The sequence below is a fragment of the Vanessa cardui genome, chromosome 15, assembly GCF_905220365.1.
Source record: "Vanessa cardui chromosome 15, ilVanCard2.1, whole genome shotgun sequence".
NCBI classification, from domain to species: Eukaryota; Metazoa; Arthropoda; class Insecta; order Lepidoptera; family Nymphalidae; genus Vanessa; species Vanessa cardui.
The window spans coordinates 8,326,395-8,344,175 of NC_061137.1; the positions used below are offsets into that span (position 1 = coordinate 8,326,395).

The 17,781-nt window shown below is 30.9% G+C and overlaps 1 protein-coding gene across 4 annotated transcripts in view; it reads right to left on the reverse strand.

Annotated features, from left to right (window-relative positions):
- The window catches only part of LOC124535560 (apoptosis-stimulating of p53 protein 1), a 257,185-nt gene that overhangs the window by 80,684 nt on the left and 158,720 nt on the right, over nucleotides 1-17,781 (reverse strand). Inside the window, exon 2 of one of the 4 annotated variants that reach the window (XM_047111808.1) lies at nucleotides 8,836-8,861. The exons of the other annotated variants lie outside the window; for them this stretch is intronic. Coding sequence (XP_046967764.1) covers nucleotides 8,836-8,838 — 3 coding nt within the window. The 5' untranslated portion in view covers nucleotides 8,839-8,861. The remainder of the gene's footprint in view (nucleotides 1-8,835; nucleotides 8,862-17,781) is intronic. 4 annotated transcript variants of the gene reach the window in all.

Consider the following 17,781-nt stretch of genomic DNA (forward strand, 5'->3'; position numbering starts at 1 on the left):
TCATTGACATATATTAGTACTAGTTTTATGAATAGCCATGAATATATGTACATGTAAATTGTTCGATTCTGTACAGTACAGAACAGTACATTAACAGCTTGTAAATTTCCCACTGCTGGGCTAAGGCCGAGTAGAAGATTAGTAGTAAATGTGGCAGAATTTCATGGAAATTAGTCACATGTAACCTACATGTTTTCCTTCACAGCTGAGCGAATTATAAACACAAATTAAGCACATATATATTGTTATATTTTTATTATATATCAAAGCCAAGTATTTGTTATATGACTAAGATACTAAACAACGTTGCAGTGATTTATGAGTTTGAATTCGCCTCAGGTTTCACCAATATATCAATAACTGTCCGCTTGATAAAATCTATTAAAACAAAGCGTACATACGTAACACTCACCATTGAAAAGGTCGCCTTAGAACAACAAAACATTATCGTCTAACTAAAATCTGAATTTAAATTGAATGATTTCAACATATAAAAAATGTATTACCGATTGTATGTTTAGTTTAATAGTTTCTCTTCTTACGTACTAACAGGAAATACCACCAGAATATACCAGATTCTTAAATTTTGTTCTAAAATTGGGAAATGAGAATCTTTTTACTTGTTTTTTTCTTTTCTTCGCATTTATTATCATTACTTAAGTTTCTTCTAAAGTTATGTACCGGAAGACTATGGTTTATCTCATTATAGAGCGGAAGCGACTTAATCGATAACTTTATTACACAACGTGATAAAATATTGTAAATTAATAACTTTATATTATACATACTAGCATGAACCTAAATAGTTGTCGATGAAAATTAAAGATTAAAATATCATTCACCATCGAATAAATATATTTTACGATGAATATTATTACTATAATAATAATGATTTTTTATTGGATGATAAAATATTTATTATAAATATTATTTTATCTTATTAATTTAAATTTATTTCATTTTTATCGTAACTTGGAAAAAACTTGATATAACCTGTAAAAGTCAATATCCTATAATTAAAGGTACAATTAACATTTTTGAATTAATAAATAAATACAATGGGACATTATTCTTTGACGAATATGTGAGTACTATTATTATTATTACGCTGAGCCAAAACGTGATTCAGTTGAAATAATATTAATAATCGAATTGAAATCCGCCACCGATAAGTACCTAATCGTTTCGATAGCGAGACCCGATGATCTTACGGTACAGTTAAGTTTTAAACTGCCCTAAATCATTTTCGACAGACCAAATTAAATTACTGACCCATTTAAATAGATATTTATGGTGAAAATTGAAATTAAATTTACTAGATTTGCAAAATAAATTTATGGGCAAAAACTTAGCTTTTAAATTAATTGTCATTGTATATTGAAATGCTTTGTTTTAGTAATGAGCATTTCGGCTCGTCATCGCTGTTTAATTGAACCAATTTGTAACTTGGCAGAGTTTGTATTTTGTTTGAGCGGACAGTTGAATATTTTGATAAAATTCAGTTTGGTAGCAGAACTAAAAGCGCTTAGCACTTAGTTCGTGTCTCGGATGTCCTCGTCCTTGACAAATGAAACGTTCTCGACATCTCTTCGCTTTAAATTATATTTCCAAACGACATCGTAAAAATATATTTTACTGTATTTTTTCGTGAATCAAATAAACTGAATGATTCAGCTTAAAGTATTCATTGTTTACATGTTCAACCTACATAAAAAAATAATATTTTCCTTAACTATTATTGAGGTTAAAAAAATATACAACTGATATAGCAGTAATAATGTAGCAGCTGTTGATAAAATAATTTCAACATTACTGAAACGTATAATATACTGAATAGTCAAAGTAAATTAACAGTTAACAACAAGTAACTTTCTGCATGTCATCTTCGCGTTGAATTACTTCAGCAAAGTTGGTCCGATTCTCTTGATTGTGTTGTTATGAAGATTTAGGGCGGCCTGTGTAAACAAATTCGCTTGCGTTCAACATTAACTTGATTTATAAACACTTTATTGTCTATCGGAGGACACATAAATACTTGAATGAAATCGAAAAATGTTATTTGTGAGAATTCGTTTGAAACATTATAAAGAGAGGAAGGCAAAACTAATTAGCGAAAGGAAGAGGTGGCGGTCTACTGTTTTTGCACATCAGAATGTTAACGGCTGTATACGGTATTATGTTGTCGTACTGACGATAAAGTGTAGTTAATAAAGTACGTTACCCTTAATCATTTTTCTACCAATTAAATATGAGGTTTTTAATATTGTGTGGATGTGAGGATTTTCGAAAGAAAGCATTATGAGATTACTTAAAAAAGTAATAAGTAGGTAATCGTCCACTGCTTTGCCAAGCCCTCTTCTCCTTTTTGAAAAGAAGCTGCTCCAAGCAGGTTGGTGGACAAGGGGCAGATTGAGATTCATTTGTAACCACTAGGCCAGCACGACTAAAAAAAAATACTGGCTACTATAAAAAGTAAAAAAAATTCAATTCTTCAATCGTTTCACACTGTGTTAAGGATAGGGCTTATAAGGAATCGACGTAGGATACCCTTTCTTTACGTCGTTCGTTGCGTAGTTTTATCCAATAATATATTTTTTCGGTCATTTCTAGAACACGAAATTTAATTTATATTGCCATTGACATAGACGGGGGTCAACAAACGCTGTTGGTTAGCCTATTTGCAATGGAATCCTTAAAAAAATATTAACCTTTGCCAGAAATTGAATTCCAACACAACGTGACCTTATACGCCACTTGTCAAGGCAAATACAAACCTGACTGAACTCATCTCGTCCTTTATGTAAATCGAATAGATAGATTCCATTTATCTCGAGGGAAAGAAAAGGTAGGTTTTGTTACGTATCCAGATCACTTTCAGAAAAACTATTCAACTAAGATACCATATTCACTGTTACAATTACTAGGGAAAATAATTATTTGTTCTGTCACCCAAACTGGTATTATGTTATCTATTTTATATTGTTATCGATACTAATTATAAATCAATTTAAGGATATATTAGAAAGAAGTAAATACCCGACACAGATATGAAGCAGCTTGCGCCTTAAAATTTACAAAAAGTATTAAGTACCTTTGGACGCATGATGTGTTGGTTAAAAAATATTAAATTATCCAAATAGGCATCACAGATATAGTAATTAATATAGACATTTCTATCAATATATACATGCATGCATGATTTTATTTATAGATTATGTGAAACAGAGGTTCATGAACGCTTTAGGTAACTGTGAGGTTCTCAAAGTTATTTCTGTTTAAAACAGAGTAAGAGACCATTGACTGAGAATCTCTCTTTCAGTGTTTCAAACTTTCAAATTATATTTTTTTCTTCATAAAGTTAAAATTGCAAATGACTAGGAATACAAAAAAGATGGAGAGAGTAAGAAAATTTTGTTAACATTTAAGTACGTAAAAGGCATGTAATGTAATTACAAAGAAATTTTGACGTAATTACGCCTGGAGGTTGATCGATCGAGGGATAACGTAGTCGAAATTAGAAAAATAAATTCGTTTAATGTACCAGTGTCACGTAATTAAAGAAATGTATGTCGCACGACCGAGCCATTAATAATTAGACTTTGACCCATGCAGTTTGAACCCTTAGAATATTAAGGGAAAGAAGAATCTAAGGCAATATATTTTACAACTAAAATTTAACACTTAAGCCCTTTTCGATATTATACATATTATGTTTTTTACATTTTAATGTGGGCTATTTAGTTTTATAAAGTAATAAAATTCAAGATATATTCACGGCTTTACTAAACTCTGCTTAAATGAAAACTAAGAGAAATATTGTTTGATATTCCCTTTGAAGCTTCAGAAGTCAACTTCTAAAGTGGATAACCATATCATCATTAAATACGATAACATTTTAACTAAAGAGTGAGTTCTGTTTAAGAACCCTTTATGTTATTTATATCAAGATTTTAATTCACATTAAAATATAAAAGAATACATCGTTTTGTTCTTTGTCATATTATCAATTGAATCTAAACATGGATATACGAGTACAAGAGATCAAGTATATTTTATTTAATTGTTGTGTTATTTTTATTATTAATAATTTGCACACCATTACAAACCATAAATTCATAATTTTAAGCAATACAAAATATTTTGAGCTTAGATGGCCCAGTGGTTAGAACGCGTGCATCTTAACCGATGATTGCGGGTTCAAAGCCAGGCAAGCACCACTAAATTGCTTACACAGTGCTTAATTGTGTTTATAATTCATCTCGTGCTCGGTGGTGAAGGAAAACATCGTGAGAAAACCTGCATGTTTCTAATTTCATCGAAATTTTGCCACATGTGCATTGCACCAACCCGCATTGGAACAGAGTCGTGGAGTATGTTCCATTCCCTCACCTAAATGGAAGAGGACCCTTCCATTCTCACCAGTGGGAAATTTACAGGCTGTTACTTTACTTTAAAATAGTTAAAAAAATAATATTAGATGTGTAATTAATGAATAAAATAGCGATAACAAAGCAATGAGTTATTATTTTTAGCAGTTTAATTAGCTCGCGTTTCGAAATAATACATTTTAAAAAACTGCACCTCAATTTTTAAGACAATTATCTATTATAAATTTTTTTATATAAAACGTACAAAGGCTTATCAAAATTAGAAATATTTACTTCGCTTTCGAGATAAAACTTTGTAGAAATGAATTTTATTTGTAATTAATTTTACGCTGTACGTGTATAATTACTTGTAGTTATTTTTATAGCGAAATTTTGCTATAACCCAGTTAAATGCGACTTTAAACACTTGGGAGTTGCGCATTCACTTCCTTTACTCATAAAAGATAAACGCTTGCATTGATAATTACAATCGGGCTATAACATCTAGGTTAGTTACTGCGGATTAATCTGCATATGCCTATCCTTGCAATTAAATATTAAAAAATAATTATTCCCAAGTCTGATGTATACATAGAAAATAACGATGATGGTTTTGACTATCATGAACGGTTTTTCAATTTCCAAGATAACGATTATGATATTGCTCCGGGAAATACGTGAATACAATGTTCAATTTAATCGAAGTCAATACTTACACACACAATTATAAAGTCACTTAAATATTATGTATACGTTGTACGAAATATATAAGCGATGTTTTCGTCGATCAAGGGAAAGTGACTTTAAAAATAATTTTCAGTTTGTTAGAAATATTGCAAGCTGATTAATAAATTATGTTGAAAAATATTTTTCAACAAAATAGAAATAACTATCTAGTTTATATTTTTATTCAATTTTCAATAATTTTTAACACGGAAATGCCCCAAATGGTTGATTGTTAAGGTAGGTAATGAACATACTACTTTAAATGCATTAAAGATGGGATCATGGGATTTACCCATGTGTACTGTGACGTCACTAATATACATTCCAAAGGGATGTCAAAATTCAGTTCAATGAGATTGTCATAAAAAATAATGTAGTATCAGAATTATAAATGCCTCTTGGTTTTTAGAATACTTTTCCTTGTTCCTTAAGTTGTTCTAATCTAATTATAATCTTTCAGGGCAATTTATAACTTGGGCCCATTAGTGATCGAAGACTAAAAGTACAATTAAAAGTAAATTTAAAGTCATAAAAAATAACTAATCGTAATTTTATTGTCGCTTATGTACTGAATCTGTTTGATAGAAATTTCGACGTAATTATGATTAATACTCATAATATTCATTACAGGCACTTGAAAAGTGTAACCCGACACCCGATGTTATACAGGATTATAAAACTGTATAAAACTGTATTTAAATGTTCCAAAATAATATTTCTAAGAAACTTTTAAGTGCCATTGTCCAAAGACTAGCTATAAAACTATGGAACTATGGAATCTTTAGAAGATGACACAACGGCGGCTACTAGGAAAAGTCGTACGTTTTGTAACCGGTAGTAGATTTTCGCCTATCAATAAGTGTCAGACGTAATTTTTATTATTACGTATTATGGATAAGTGAATACTAATAGTTTTTCACTTAGCTTTATTATGTTTGCTTTTGCTATGCGATAACGTAAAGAAATAAGACATATAGTGTTTTACTTAGATTTTAAACATTTGCATTATAAGAATAATAGCTAACTATTATTCAATTAAATGAAGATCTATGAAAAAAAAAAAATTTACACTCAAATTATTGTTTGAATATATTTAGAGGAAATTCACACGTCAAATAACGTTTGGAATCTTTTATACACAAGCCAATTGTTTATAAGCCTTAGTACACTTTCGCTAAAGGAAAAAGTCATTTTTCCATGATGATATTTACGGAGTGTTATAATAATTTATTAACAGTTCCAAGAAGTCGCCTTATATGACATCGATACAGACAAAAGAAATTGATTTTGTTGGTCAAGAATAGGCGGCTACAGACCATTTACCAATAATTCTACCGTGTGAGTAATATTTTATATTGCTGTGTGCAAGTATGAAGAGTGAGTAGGCCTGTCGTTACCGGCATTCCGATATAACGTCTAATAATACGATGTAATGAATTTATACATTTTATATTACCGGTGTATTTCAAACAAAGTGACCACTAACTATCAAATATTGGCCTTTTTATTTATTTGATATCGGAGTGGCTACTGAACTACTTTTATATCGATTTTATTTCATTTTACAGATTATATATATAATTTAAACTTTCAAGGTTATTATAAGAATTAAAATATACAATTAGCATACACATATAAAGTTAAGTCGAATCTTCTGGAATATCGATTTCTCTTAATGTTTAAATTTTACATTACAAGCGTCTGTTTAGAAAAAAAATATACATTTTAGCGTTCGAATCAAAGTAACTCCGAAAAGTTCAAGAAGTCACATGAGGAGACCGAATGAATACATCTCTATCTACCTGCTCACTGGGTAATAATCATAAATAGACGAAAATAGACCTTATTGCAGTGTTTTTTAATCTATTTCAAATTGTAAAAAAAAACTAAACCTTTATTTTGGTTTAAGGCTATTATAATTGCATTCATATATAACGTCTTTCTTTCATATAAATTGTTTAACTTAATGCAACGATGTTTTAATATGAGTTCATACTTTATCTAAATGTTAGCAAGTTAAATGGTAATTAATATTTAAATTAAAGTGCCTAAAGCAATGTCACCGATACATAGTTTATAAGATAAGAAATGAAGTATCTACCAGGTTTTATTTATTCAGACCCGGTCTTGCAACCGCCGGTTATTTCTTAACAAGTTCTCTCTTCGAATAAATTCTATGTATTCGACTTATCTCCCTTATCAATCGTTTCAAAACACGCTCCGGTTAGCCAACACCAAACAAGTCCCACTGACTCAAATTATTTAAGAAACGAAGAGTTAATTAAGCATTTCGTTGTTGCGATCGAATAATATGTACGAAGGTTTCCAGATATATTAAAATATACACAAGTAATATATTTAATTAAAGAGCTACGACTACGAAACTAACGTTACAAACTTCACTTCTCGATTCGCGAGATCGTCAAGCCGTACCGCGGGTACGTCGGTACGTACAACCGCCCCTCGCCGAGGGCTAGAAGCTACTGAATTGACGTGGACTAGCGCGAATGCCACAGGCTGACTTCACAATGAAAGCTCGGAACCACCCCTCCCGCTCTCTTCCTGACTAAAATGCACAATTTTTTAGAAAAAATATTATAAAGGGACGCAAGCAGCACAAGTAACTACAATTGCCCACTTGGACGCTGAATGGGTCCTACCCTCGTTTGTTTGCTTTCTAATGAGCACTAGGAAGGACGCTATCTATAGATGTTTGTTTCTCCGTCTGTAGTTTATCTGTACTTATCTATTACAGTGTCGAGGAGGAAACTTTTAACTGGCACCCAGACGGTTAAAACGTAGCACAAATTTTATAATTGAATAGCTTTCTTTATAAAAGTCAAATAAAGAACACCAATTATAAGAGAATTATAAAAATAACGATTCACCAAGTAGTTTTAAAATCGTTGCGCTAAATTAAATTCTTGTGCTACAAGTATACAGATGGCTGCAAATGCTCGAAGAACTTCAGCACAATTTGAATTCAGACGATACAGAATCTGATCTAGGTAATAAACGTTGGAAAAGTTTGGATACTCCATGTTTAAAATACCAAACCTTGAAAGTTAAAGTATATTTATAAACACACACTCAAGCAATATCGTAGTGAATACGCTTGTTATGTAAATTTCCGCAAAAAGAAAATATGTATTCAAAGCAAAGTTTTTGTGGTAGTAACAACAACCATTGTGAACGTGATTTTCAACCTTCTTATTTGCCAAAAAATGTGTATTAGAACTTCAAAGTGATCTATATACATCGTGTGTTGATTTCAAAGGCCGCCACATTTATTGTGGCATGCGAATCCAAAGGTGTTCCACTTTGTGCAAATTGAATAGCCGAGAAGCGAGCGACAAGCGCCCACACCTGATCGTAAATCAGATAATTCTAAACAGAGCAAAAAGGAAAAACGGCCGTAATAACCACAGAAAAAGGTCGACTTTTACTATTGTAATCATATATACTGTATCTATACTGTGCCCGAGAATGTGCTATTGAGAAAAGGGTGCTCGCAGATAAGGGCTTTATCGATGCATAAAGTATGTTATTATGAACTTTGTCGGCCGCTCCTAGACGTGTCTAAAAGAGGAATGTCGACGTATTCCCTGTGGTATTTTTGACATCTTCTTATTTACACCTGTCGTTAATTTCACGGCCGCCATATAAATCATGATAGTTACAGAAAAAGAACTCTTTTCAACAGATGCAGACTTCGAGATTGATTAAAATGTATATTAATTACCATTCAAATATAAGCAGCGTAATTACCTGAAACAAAAAAAAAACTCACATTAGTTTTCATATTTATAATAAATGTATATTATTTATGTATTTAGATCATAAGATATATTTATACATGAATGTATGTCTTATAACTAAAATTGACATAACCAACAAGTTTAATAAATACGTAAAGTCCCCATTTATACGTAAAGTTTCTACTGAGGACGATATTATCAAAAGGACTTCCATATCGCTAAACGGCCTTTACAGTTGAGCTACTTACATAAATACAAATCGATCGAATTGTTCAAGATTGTAACAGATAAGACGATATATGATGAAAAAGGATTTTTGATATGGTTTCTAGTATTGGCATGTTTAAGGTCACGCCAGGGATAAGAATTGTCAATCTCTCTTAGCAAAGTACCCTCATTACATTGCCGTCTGCCATCCCCATATTGTCTCACGTTAGGTGTAGAAGGAGGCCATTTCACACAAAGGCCTTCGTACAATCAACTAAGTTATGTCATTTAAAATGCAAATTCAGGGACGTGAAACAAATTGGATAGGAAATCTGTTTTACCTTAAATACTTTACTATTTAAATTACTAGAATTAATTGCTTATTCATTACAGGTAGTAAGATAAATTGTCAATCTATTTTATGTGGAAATACTAATAATATATTTATTGAAACATTACATTAAAAATAATATTGTGTAAAAACTCGAAAAGAAATTTTTCATTACAATAATTCTCGTTCGATTCAAATTACGCGGTTTAACATCGAATGAAATGTCTAATTAATTAAAATATCTTTGATACATTTTAATGCAAAGATAATACGCAAAGGATATTTCTACCAACTTATCGAAACCATAAAAAAGTTTAATATTAATTTGGACAGTCCCGTTTGAGGGTTTATGACAAAAAACCCAACATTTGCCCGACTGTAAAACATATTTTATCACCAGTCGTAATATCGAAGCTTATTCGGAACGATTAAGAATAAATCTACATAAACCATTTTATGACAAGAAAATTAAAATATATAAATATTATTTTTAATTGGAATATTGTTTTGATATTGACTTTATATTTCTGGATATAAATACGCTTTTCAGAATATAGTTGTAAGAGCTTAGATCCGTTAAGAATATTCAAACTGGCAAATAAGGAGGGGCGTAACATACTTTATCAATCTTCATCAATCGTTCAACGTTTTTCGGCCTAGTTGTTCCATCTAATTGAGTCGACTATACTCTAATCTAGTCCCTTTATCATACATCTTCATTCATTCACATCTGTTCATTATATTTATGTTCTAAATGTTATCATTCTCGAATGCTAAAATTTTATAACAGTAAGTAAGTTATTCAAAGTAAAAGTTTATTAATATTATTCAAATCTTATTTCTATTCATATAATTAATTAACTAAACGCAAAACTTCTTCGTCAATGTTAGAAATTCATAGAAACTTTATTATAATTATAATAACGTACGTACAGATTCAGTGATTTTAAATAGACTCAATGTAATATATGTATAAAGTATACACAAATGTATGTCTGTAATAATGATATTTCATATTTTTAAATAATAATAAATATTATATTTAATATTGGTATAATTAAAATATTATTAAGCTACTCATTATTTTCATGCATAGCCAATAAACGTAAATAATTTTTCAGATAAGACTCACAAAACCGTAGGAATAAGTATAAGTCTTCATTAATATTGCATTATTCTCTTGTTTACAAAAATCTGTATGAGTTCCTGCCAACATTGAACACGCAATGAATAGTCGCATTAATTGTTTACAACAGCAAACTAATGTTTATTTATGTCTCATTGGAATTTCAAAGATCTCGAAGATTTAAATAACATAAGACAATCACTACACACAGTATACTTTTTAAAAACGCAATAGTACTTGGGAAACACTCGATGAAAAAACATTGCCATACCACAAAAAAGTAACTGTAATTAATGTACCAATAAAGTCATGTGTACCCCAAAATTAAAATTACATATGAAAATAAAAATGTAATAAAAATCATATAGACAAATGCGATATTTATTACAAAATGATTTATTCTATATTGTATATCATCCAGTATACTAACGGATACCTTAACAAACTTTATGAACGTAAAACAAGTTTTTGTTTACTTGGAGAGTTGTGAGCCTTTGAAGGTTGTTTGACCAGAGGTTCGCTCATTGAGTTTTCAATGTTTGTGAATTTCGGAGATTCGAGTCAAATGCTATACATGTTTTCCTTTATATTTTATTTAATTTCAAATATAGGAAAGTTTTACAATCCCTGTAAATATTGATGGATTACCTTTTCTATGTATTATATTACTTTTACATTAATAGTATCTCCTATGAAACATTCGACTGTCACTGTAGTTAATAAATTACGTACATCTGAAGGGCTTGGGGGCAATGGAGTGAAAATGCAAACCTATGTTACTTAATGATCTGTAAAACTTGGGTAAGAAGTAAGTTTTAACTCACAACTCAAGCGAGACAATTAAATATATTTGTGTTTATTTAATTTATTTTAATTACAAATCACTCTCAACTTCAAAGTTTTTACGACAGATTCTTAAAATATATTCAATCTGCTTACAACCCGCCCCTTTCTCGGTATGTTCTCAAATGTTTCGTCGTATTTTTTTTCTTGCCATTCATCGGAAACCTAATGAGCCTGTCTTTCAATGAGCAAAAAATTTAATGGCGTACGTAGAAAAAATACAGGCGTTTCTAGGAAATTCGTTTTTGAAAAATAAACTATGTGACTGCGAATATTACTTATTATAAATACAAGACAATTTCGCACAAGCATCAAGATTTATTGAAGGAATATTCGCCATTAGTGTTTTACGTCTATATATAAACTTATATTATACAATACCATGGAATCATTTGTGTCGAGGAGGATTAATATCATGTAATTTTTTGTGGTCGTGATATACCTATGTTATATGAAAATATACATTATAGAGAATCTTATAGAACTCATTATTCTCTCTCAATAATTTAGTAACTATCGAGTAAATATTTAATGTTTTTATTAGTTACAACACAGCCCAGCATCGGAACGTCGTAACTACTTCTATGCGCGATATACTGCAGCGAGACAACGGGAACAGTATTTTTTACCTACTTAGGTAGAGCTTTTTGCAAGCCCGGTATGAGAGGTACCATCCACTCATCAGATATTATACCGTCAAACGGCAATACTTAATATTGTTGACAAGGCATAAGGGACATAACATCTTAGTTCCCACGGTTGGTGGTTAATACTCGATATAAGGTAAGGAATGACTTATCGCTATATACGATTTACTATCAGCTGGACAATTTTCTCTTCCACAGACATAAAATAGACAAACATTATGAACAATTAAAGTGACGTACATTGTGAACTATCGCGATACTAACAATGGCACATTAGCAGCAGCAAAGCGGCGGCACACGTCGGAACATTCCCTGGGGACTATACTAGGCCGCGCCGCACCGCTGCCCTACCGCGTTGATGCAATCTGGTTTGGGTCGTATAAATCATTACGAATATAATTTGTCAGTCGTGCCGCTCCTATGCCGCGCGATCTGCAATAGTGCGGTTTGACCTTTACACCTAATTATGAAAACATAATCCTGTCCCAACCAAACCCTTCGTACCAACGCCGTGTATTACATTTGACGTTTTACATTATAGAGCTGTTACTTATGTAAATCTACCGGGCTATTGGTTACAACAGCAATCCAATCTTTATTTATGACTCGTTGGAATTCGAAAGATCTCAAAAATGTCAGTAAGCGAGACAGGTCCTCGATAGCCCTTAACCCTTATCAGGGACTTTATGGAAAGCAGACGTTTCTGGAACCACTTAGAGAAATCGTGGATAACGGAGAATGGCGCCGATTTAAAAGGATCTTATACCCGTTACCATTTTTAATGCTATTAGTATCGGCTTCGAAATTCAAAAACGGTATTAGGATTCTTTCTTTTTCACGTAAGAACCTCCATGGAGATTACAATTTGTTTTTTTTTTATAGTAAAATAAATATTACGGAACGTTAAAATAACGTACAATCTCATATAGGTTTACTACGAAGCGCAGCTATTCTTACTATTATATTTTATAATAAAACCTTCTTCAAATCACTCTACAGAGTCTTGCCTTCGTATATATTTATTTTTTAAGTTAGACATTACAAAATAAGTCTCCTAAATTAGTATACTTTTATTTTGTATTTTTTTTTAAATAATTTAAATTATCGAACTTCAGTAAATAAGTATAGAAAGTTAACAAGAGTATAATCGTGAATGCTAAATAAACCGACCTTTTAAATACGACGAAAAAAAGACCAGATAAAACCCCGCAACGTCACTCTTGTTTGAACGGTTTTTATGATAGGAATTTTAACTTGGTCGGTTGTAAAGTTATTGTGTGTTAGAACTATGTCGAATTTACTCTCAGAGAATTTAATAACAAATTCTAGCCAAAGGTTTTGTTAGGTTGATGTAACAAAGTTCTAAAACAGAATATTTTTTGCTCACCTTATACTGAGGATCGGAATTGTTTATATATTTTAATAGTGGTTTTCAAATTTTATATTATACTATTAGAAAAAAGCTATTAAATATTTTATAAATCAGTATTAGTTCCAATGTACATATATTCACATACATTCTGTGTAAAAAATATGGAATGAATTACCGTCGGGAATTAATTTTGATTCACGTTTTTCATTTTTTTAATTTATATTCCGTTTTAGTTTTTAGAAACGTAAATGCGATTAAGCCGGTTTTAACTGTGCTATATGAAAAATAATGACCTTTTTAGTTATGTATGTATTTGTACATACAGACTAATAATTACATGTAAAAATACAATAAAAAGAAACTGGTATCATTGAAATTAATTTTGATAAGTTACTATGTATGTGTGCGTGTGTACGAACATGCAGTTGTTCTTGCATATGGGCGTACGTGCGCGTGTGCGTGTGTGTGTATATATTAATATAAGTAATCTAGATATTCAAATTTGAAAAAAAAAATCTTCTGCTGCTTCATATAAGCGGCTAACTAATATAACGACCAAAGAAATACATATTGTCTTGTGATGTGTTAACGTTTCACTGTCCGTGAAAAGTGGTCATGTTCGTGGTGCCTGTACGATGTCAATGCCCTGTCAGCCATGAAACGGTGGTTTGTTCCTTTAATTAAACGCACTAACTCATCCTTGACACTGAATGCTACACCGCAACGTCGCCGAGACGCTGGCAACGTCACAATGGTATGAAATCTATTCAATTAATCATTAATTCAATTAAAAGAGAATTTAAAGTTAAATTGAAACGTCAAAGAATAATTATTTTCTAGATTTCTTCATAAATTGTTACTCGTAAAGATAAAAACGCTCGGACAATTCTCTTTGAGGAAAAATAAATATTTTATTCCGACTTCTGTCTATCTTTCCGACTGTATATATTGTATAGTCGTAAAGTTAAACTCACTGGTATTTTTCCTCGGTATCAGTTTTAAAGGATCTCAGTCGCAGTAAAACCTTATTACAATGCGACCATTACAAAAAAGGAACCGTAGTTTTATTCGAATACATTTCTACGAATATTACATATGATTATTCGTAATCAATTTCTTATAAAATGTTGTTTATATTAACAGAAAGAATAGACCTTATTCACAGGGCTCGTCTTATAAAATGCCTTTGCTAAATAAATTATTTTAAGTGAAGCTACTGCCGCTTCGAAAGTAATTTATACCAAGAATAACTACTGTCAATAAACCCAGCAGTTACTTTTTTACCAATATATTAAAAATAAGAAAAAACGTTTATTTAGGACACGAATACTCCACAATTGCAAAAAAATGTGTAAACATACCTAACAAAACACTATACGAAGTGTACATTACTTACACGTTTCATTCTAAACATACTCTAAACTATTTACTTGTACAAATAAATATTTATTTTCATTCCATTAAGTAGAACTTCTAAAAAAAATAACCTACAACCCGTGACTTATATTTCAATGTCTTTATAGTTGTGCAATAAAAGTTACATATAAAAAAAAATTGTGATTCAAAATATATATGATCGTTATTATCTACATAATAAATACCAGTAAAAACATATAACGTTGCTCAAAACTTTAAAGCACAAATGAACATGGAACACTGAAGTCCCATAGTGCTAATTGTGATTTATGGCATTACCTGTGGTACAGGTGTGGTCGAATGTAGGTTGTCGCTGGAGTATATCAGGATATTATGTTCTCGGAACACGCAACGTTGAATTCAAAACCACAAACTTTGTGGTTGGTACATTGAGATTGGTCACATTCGAAATTAAAACCCTCTTATGTCGACTATCGGCTTTAAATGTAAATGTTTCGAATGGCATAATTAGAGAGCGATGGGAATTATCGGTACAAGTTCTATTGTGGTATTATTGTAAATTCAACGAACAAAAAGATAAACAAATAGGCTGTGTTAATTAATCACTTTATTATTTGTTTTACAAATAACTGTTCGTTATTCAAAGGTTTATTATGAGGGCGCAGATTATTTGGACCTGGGTTGAAACGGGATAAAAATTGTAACTGTGTGAATCTTTCTGTGTAGAATCCCAGTCTGCAAATTGTCTGACTTTATACTTTATAAACGTCTAGGAAGAAGGTAAGAGACAATTTAACATTAGGCCTAGGGGAACGGAGCAGGAACTACATATATCTCACGTAAACCCTCTCGAAGATGCTCGTCAGTTTTGCTTGTTTATAATAAAACAAATACACCAACAACAACAACATTCACAACCTGTTTTAAAATTTCCGACTGCTGGGTTAAGGCCTCCTCTCCCATTGAGGAGAAGGTTTGGTCCAATGCGGGTTGGTGGATAAACATGTGCCAGAAAAACAGTCACATGCAGGGTTCCCCAACATGTTTTCCTTCACCGTCGAGCACGATTTGAGTTATAAAAACAAATGAAGCACATGAAAATTCAGTGGTGCTAGCTGGGTTGTGGTTTGAATCTGCAATAATTAAAGATGCACGAGTTCTAACCACTGGGACATCTGGATTACATCGATATGTACTAATTAGCATTAGTTACACTGCAATTATACATGTAAATATTAACATTAAAGTTCCAATTTATATTTGTGCCTAAGCAATTTCTCACAAGTTCTATTTAGCTAGGTTAGTGTGTTTGTGGCGACGTTTTGTAAACAATGATACTTTTGGCTCACTTACAAATCTCATAACATCTGTCAGAATCGTTTGAGTAACCGCTTCAAAACGATTTAAAAATAGAACTACTCTCAATTCAATATTCTACTCAGATGTGATTTATGAAAAAAAAAATTGCAATTAATAATCAAAGAAATATTTACAAACCGCCTTTGGATTAAACGAATAGCTGTTGTTATTTGACAAAACTATAAATTCGATTTCCAATGAATTAGTAATCCTTATTCAGATGAATATGCCTGTAACCATGGATATATAATATATTAATCAGCCAAGGTTTAAACATACTTATCAAAAATAAATAAAAAGAGTAAAAAAGCATTTTATTCTATAGATATTAAAAAATTTAATATTTAGAAGTAAATAACACCCGTGCGAAGCGTTGGTTCGAAGCTAGAGTATTTAATATATAAATGTAAAATAATTCAAATCAATATCCCAACATAATATGAAATAGCATTCAGAACAAATAGTTCATAGTAAGGCTAATGATATTTGATCAGCATATTTTATCGATTTTTCACACAATTTTACTCCTTTCTGGAGAATTTCATTGAGAATGTTGAAGCCAAGAGAAAAATACGTGCCAAATTACATGTTTTATGGATCTCAGTGAAAAAGATTTGGTGATATCTGTATGTAGGAGATATGGATATTTTTAACTTGTTTATTTTCATCATGTTTATATATCGAAAACATAAAAAAAAAACGAAGTCAGACTTTGAGGACTAATAATTTGATTACCACTTTTTTTAATCTGATATATGCGCAGTAATAAGTACTTCTTGAACGTCTATAGCGATAATGTTTAAAAAATAAGAAATTTTAATTATTAAAATTGAACTGTTTAGCTTACATTGAAGCGTCGGGTCAGATGAAATTCGATCAGAAGCAAAAATACCTTCAATGTAGTGCGAACCTTAGGCATCCACACTTCCAAAGAAATATTTATTACTTCTTACATTTAAAAACTTATAAATGTTGTCTGTATAATAATAGACACTCACACATCAACCGGTACACACACATACAAAGTAATGTTTGGAAATAGAATAAATGTTAAGTATGTCGTATTAAAAAATATTCGAAATATAAAATACATTATCTCGCAACATATTCATATAAAAACAACAGCTCACACATTATTTGCAAATATGCATACATATTTCCACAATGAGTTAAACAATATGAATACATGAAGTACTTCGTAATATATTTCGTATATATTTTGGATGAATAATTTATTAAAGGTAATAAATGTGTAACTGCTGTTTATCAGAGTATTAATGCTTTCTGAAGCACTATTAAATAGCCATTAGTGTCGCTATTCAGCGGCTATCAGACGCTTAATGTCCTGCAAGAAACGTATAAGTATAAAATATAAAACATTAAAAATAAAGCGACGAAATTATTATCATATGATATTATATTTGCAAATGATAGCTCGGTTGAAAAGGTAATTGCAAAATATTCATAGCAAATGTTATCAAATTTATGAGATTATTTCATTTGTAAAGATGTCAGGTACATTGAACAAAAAAAATATAAATAATTTCTCATTTTATAAGTCTACTTAAAGTATCTAACATAAGGAAGGAATGTACATCAAACAGCTATCCGAACTTATCCCAAAATTCCTCAGTAAAAACATAGCTTACTTAAAACCATGAATACATA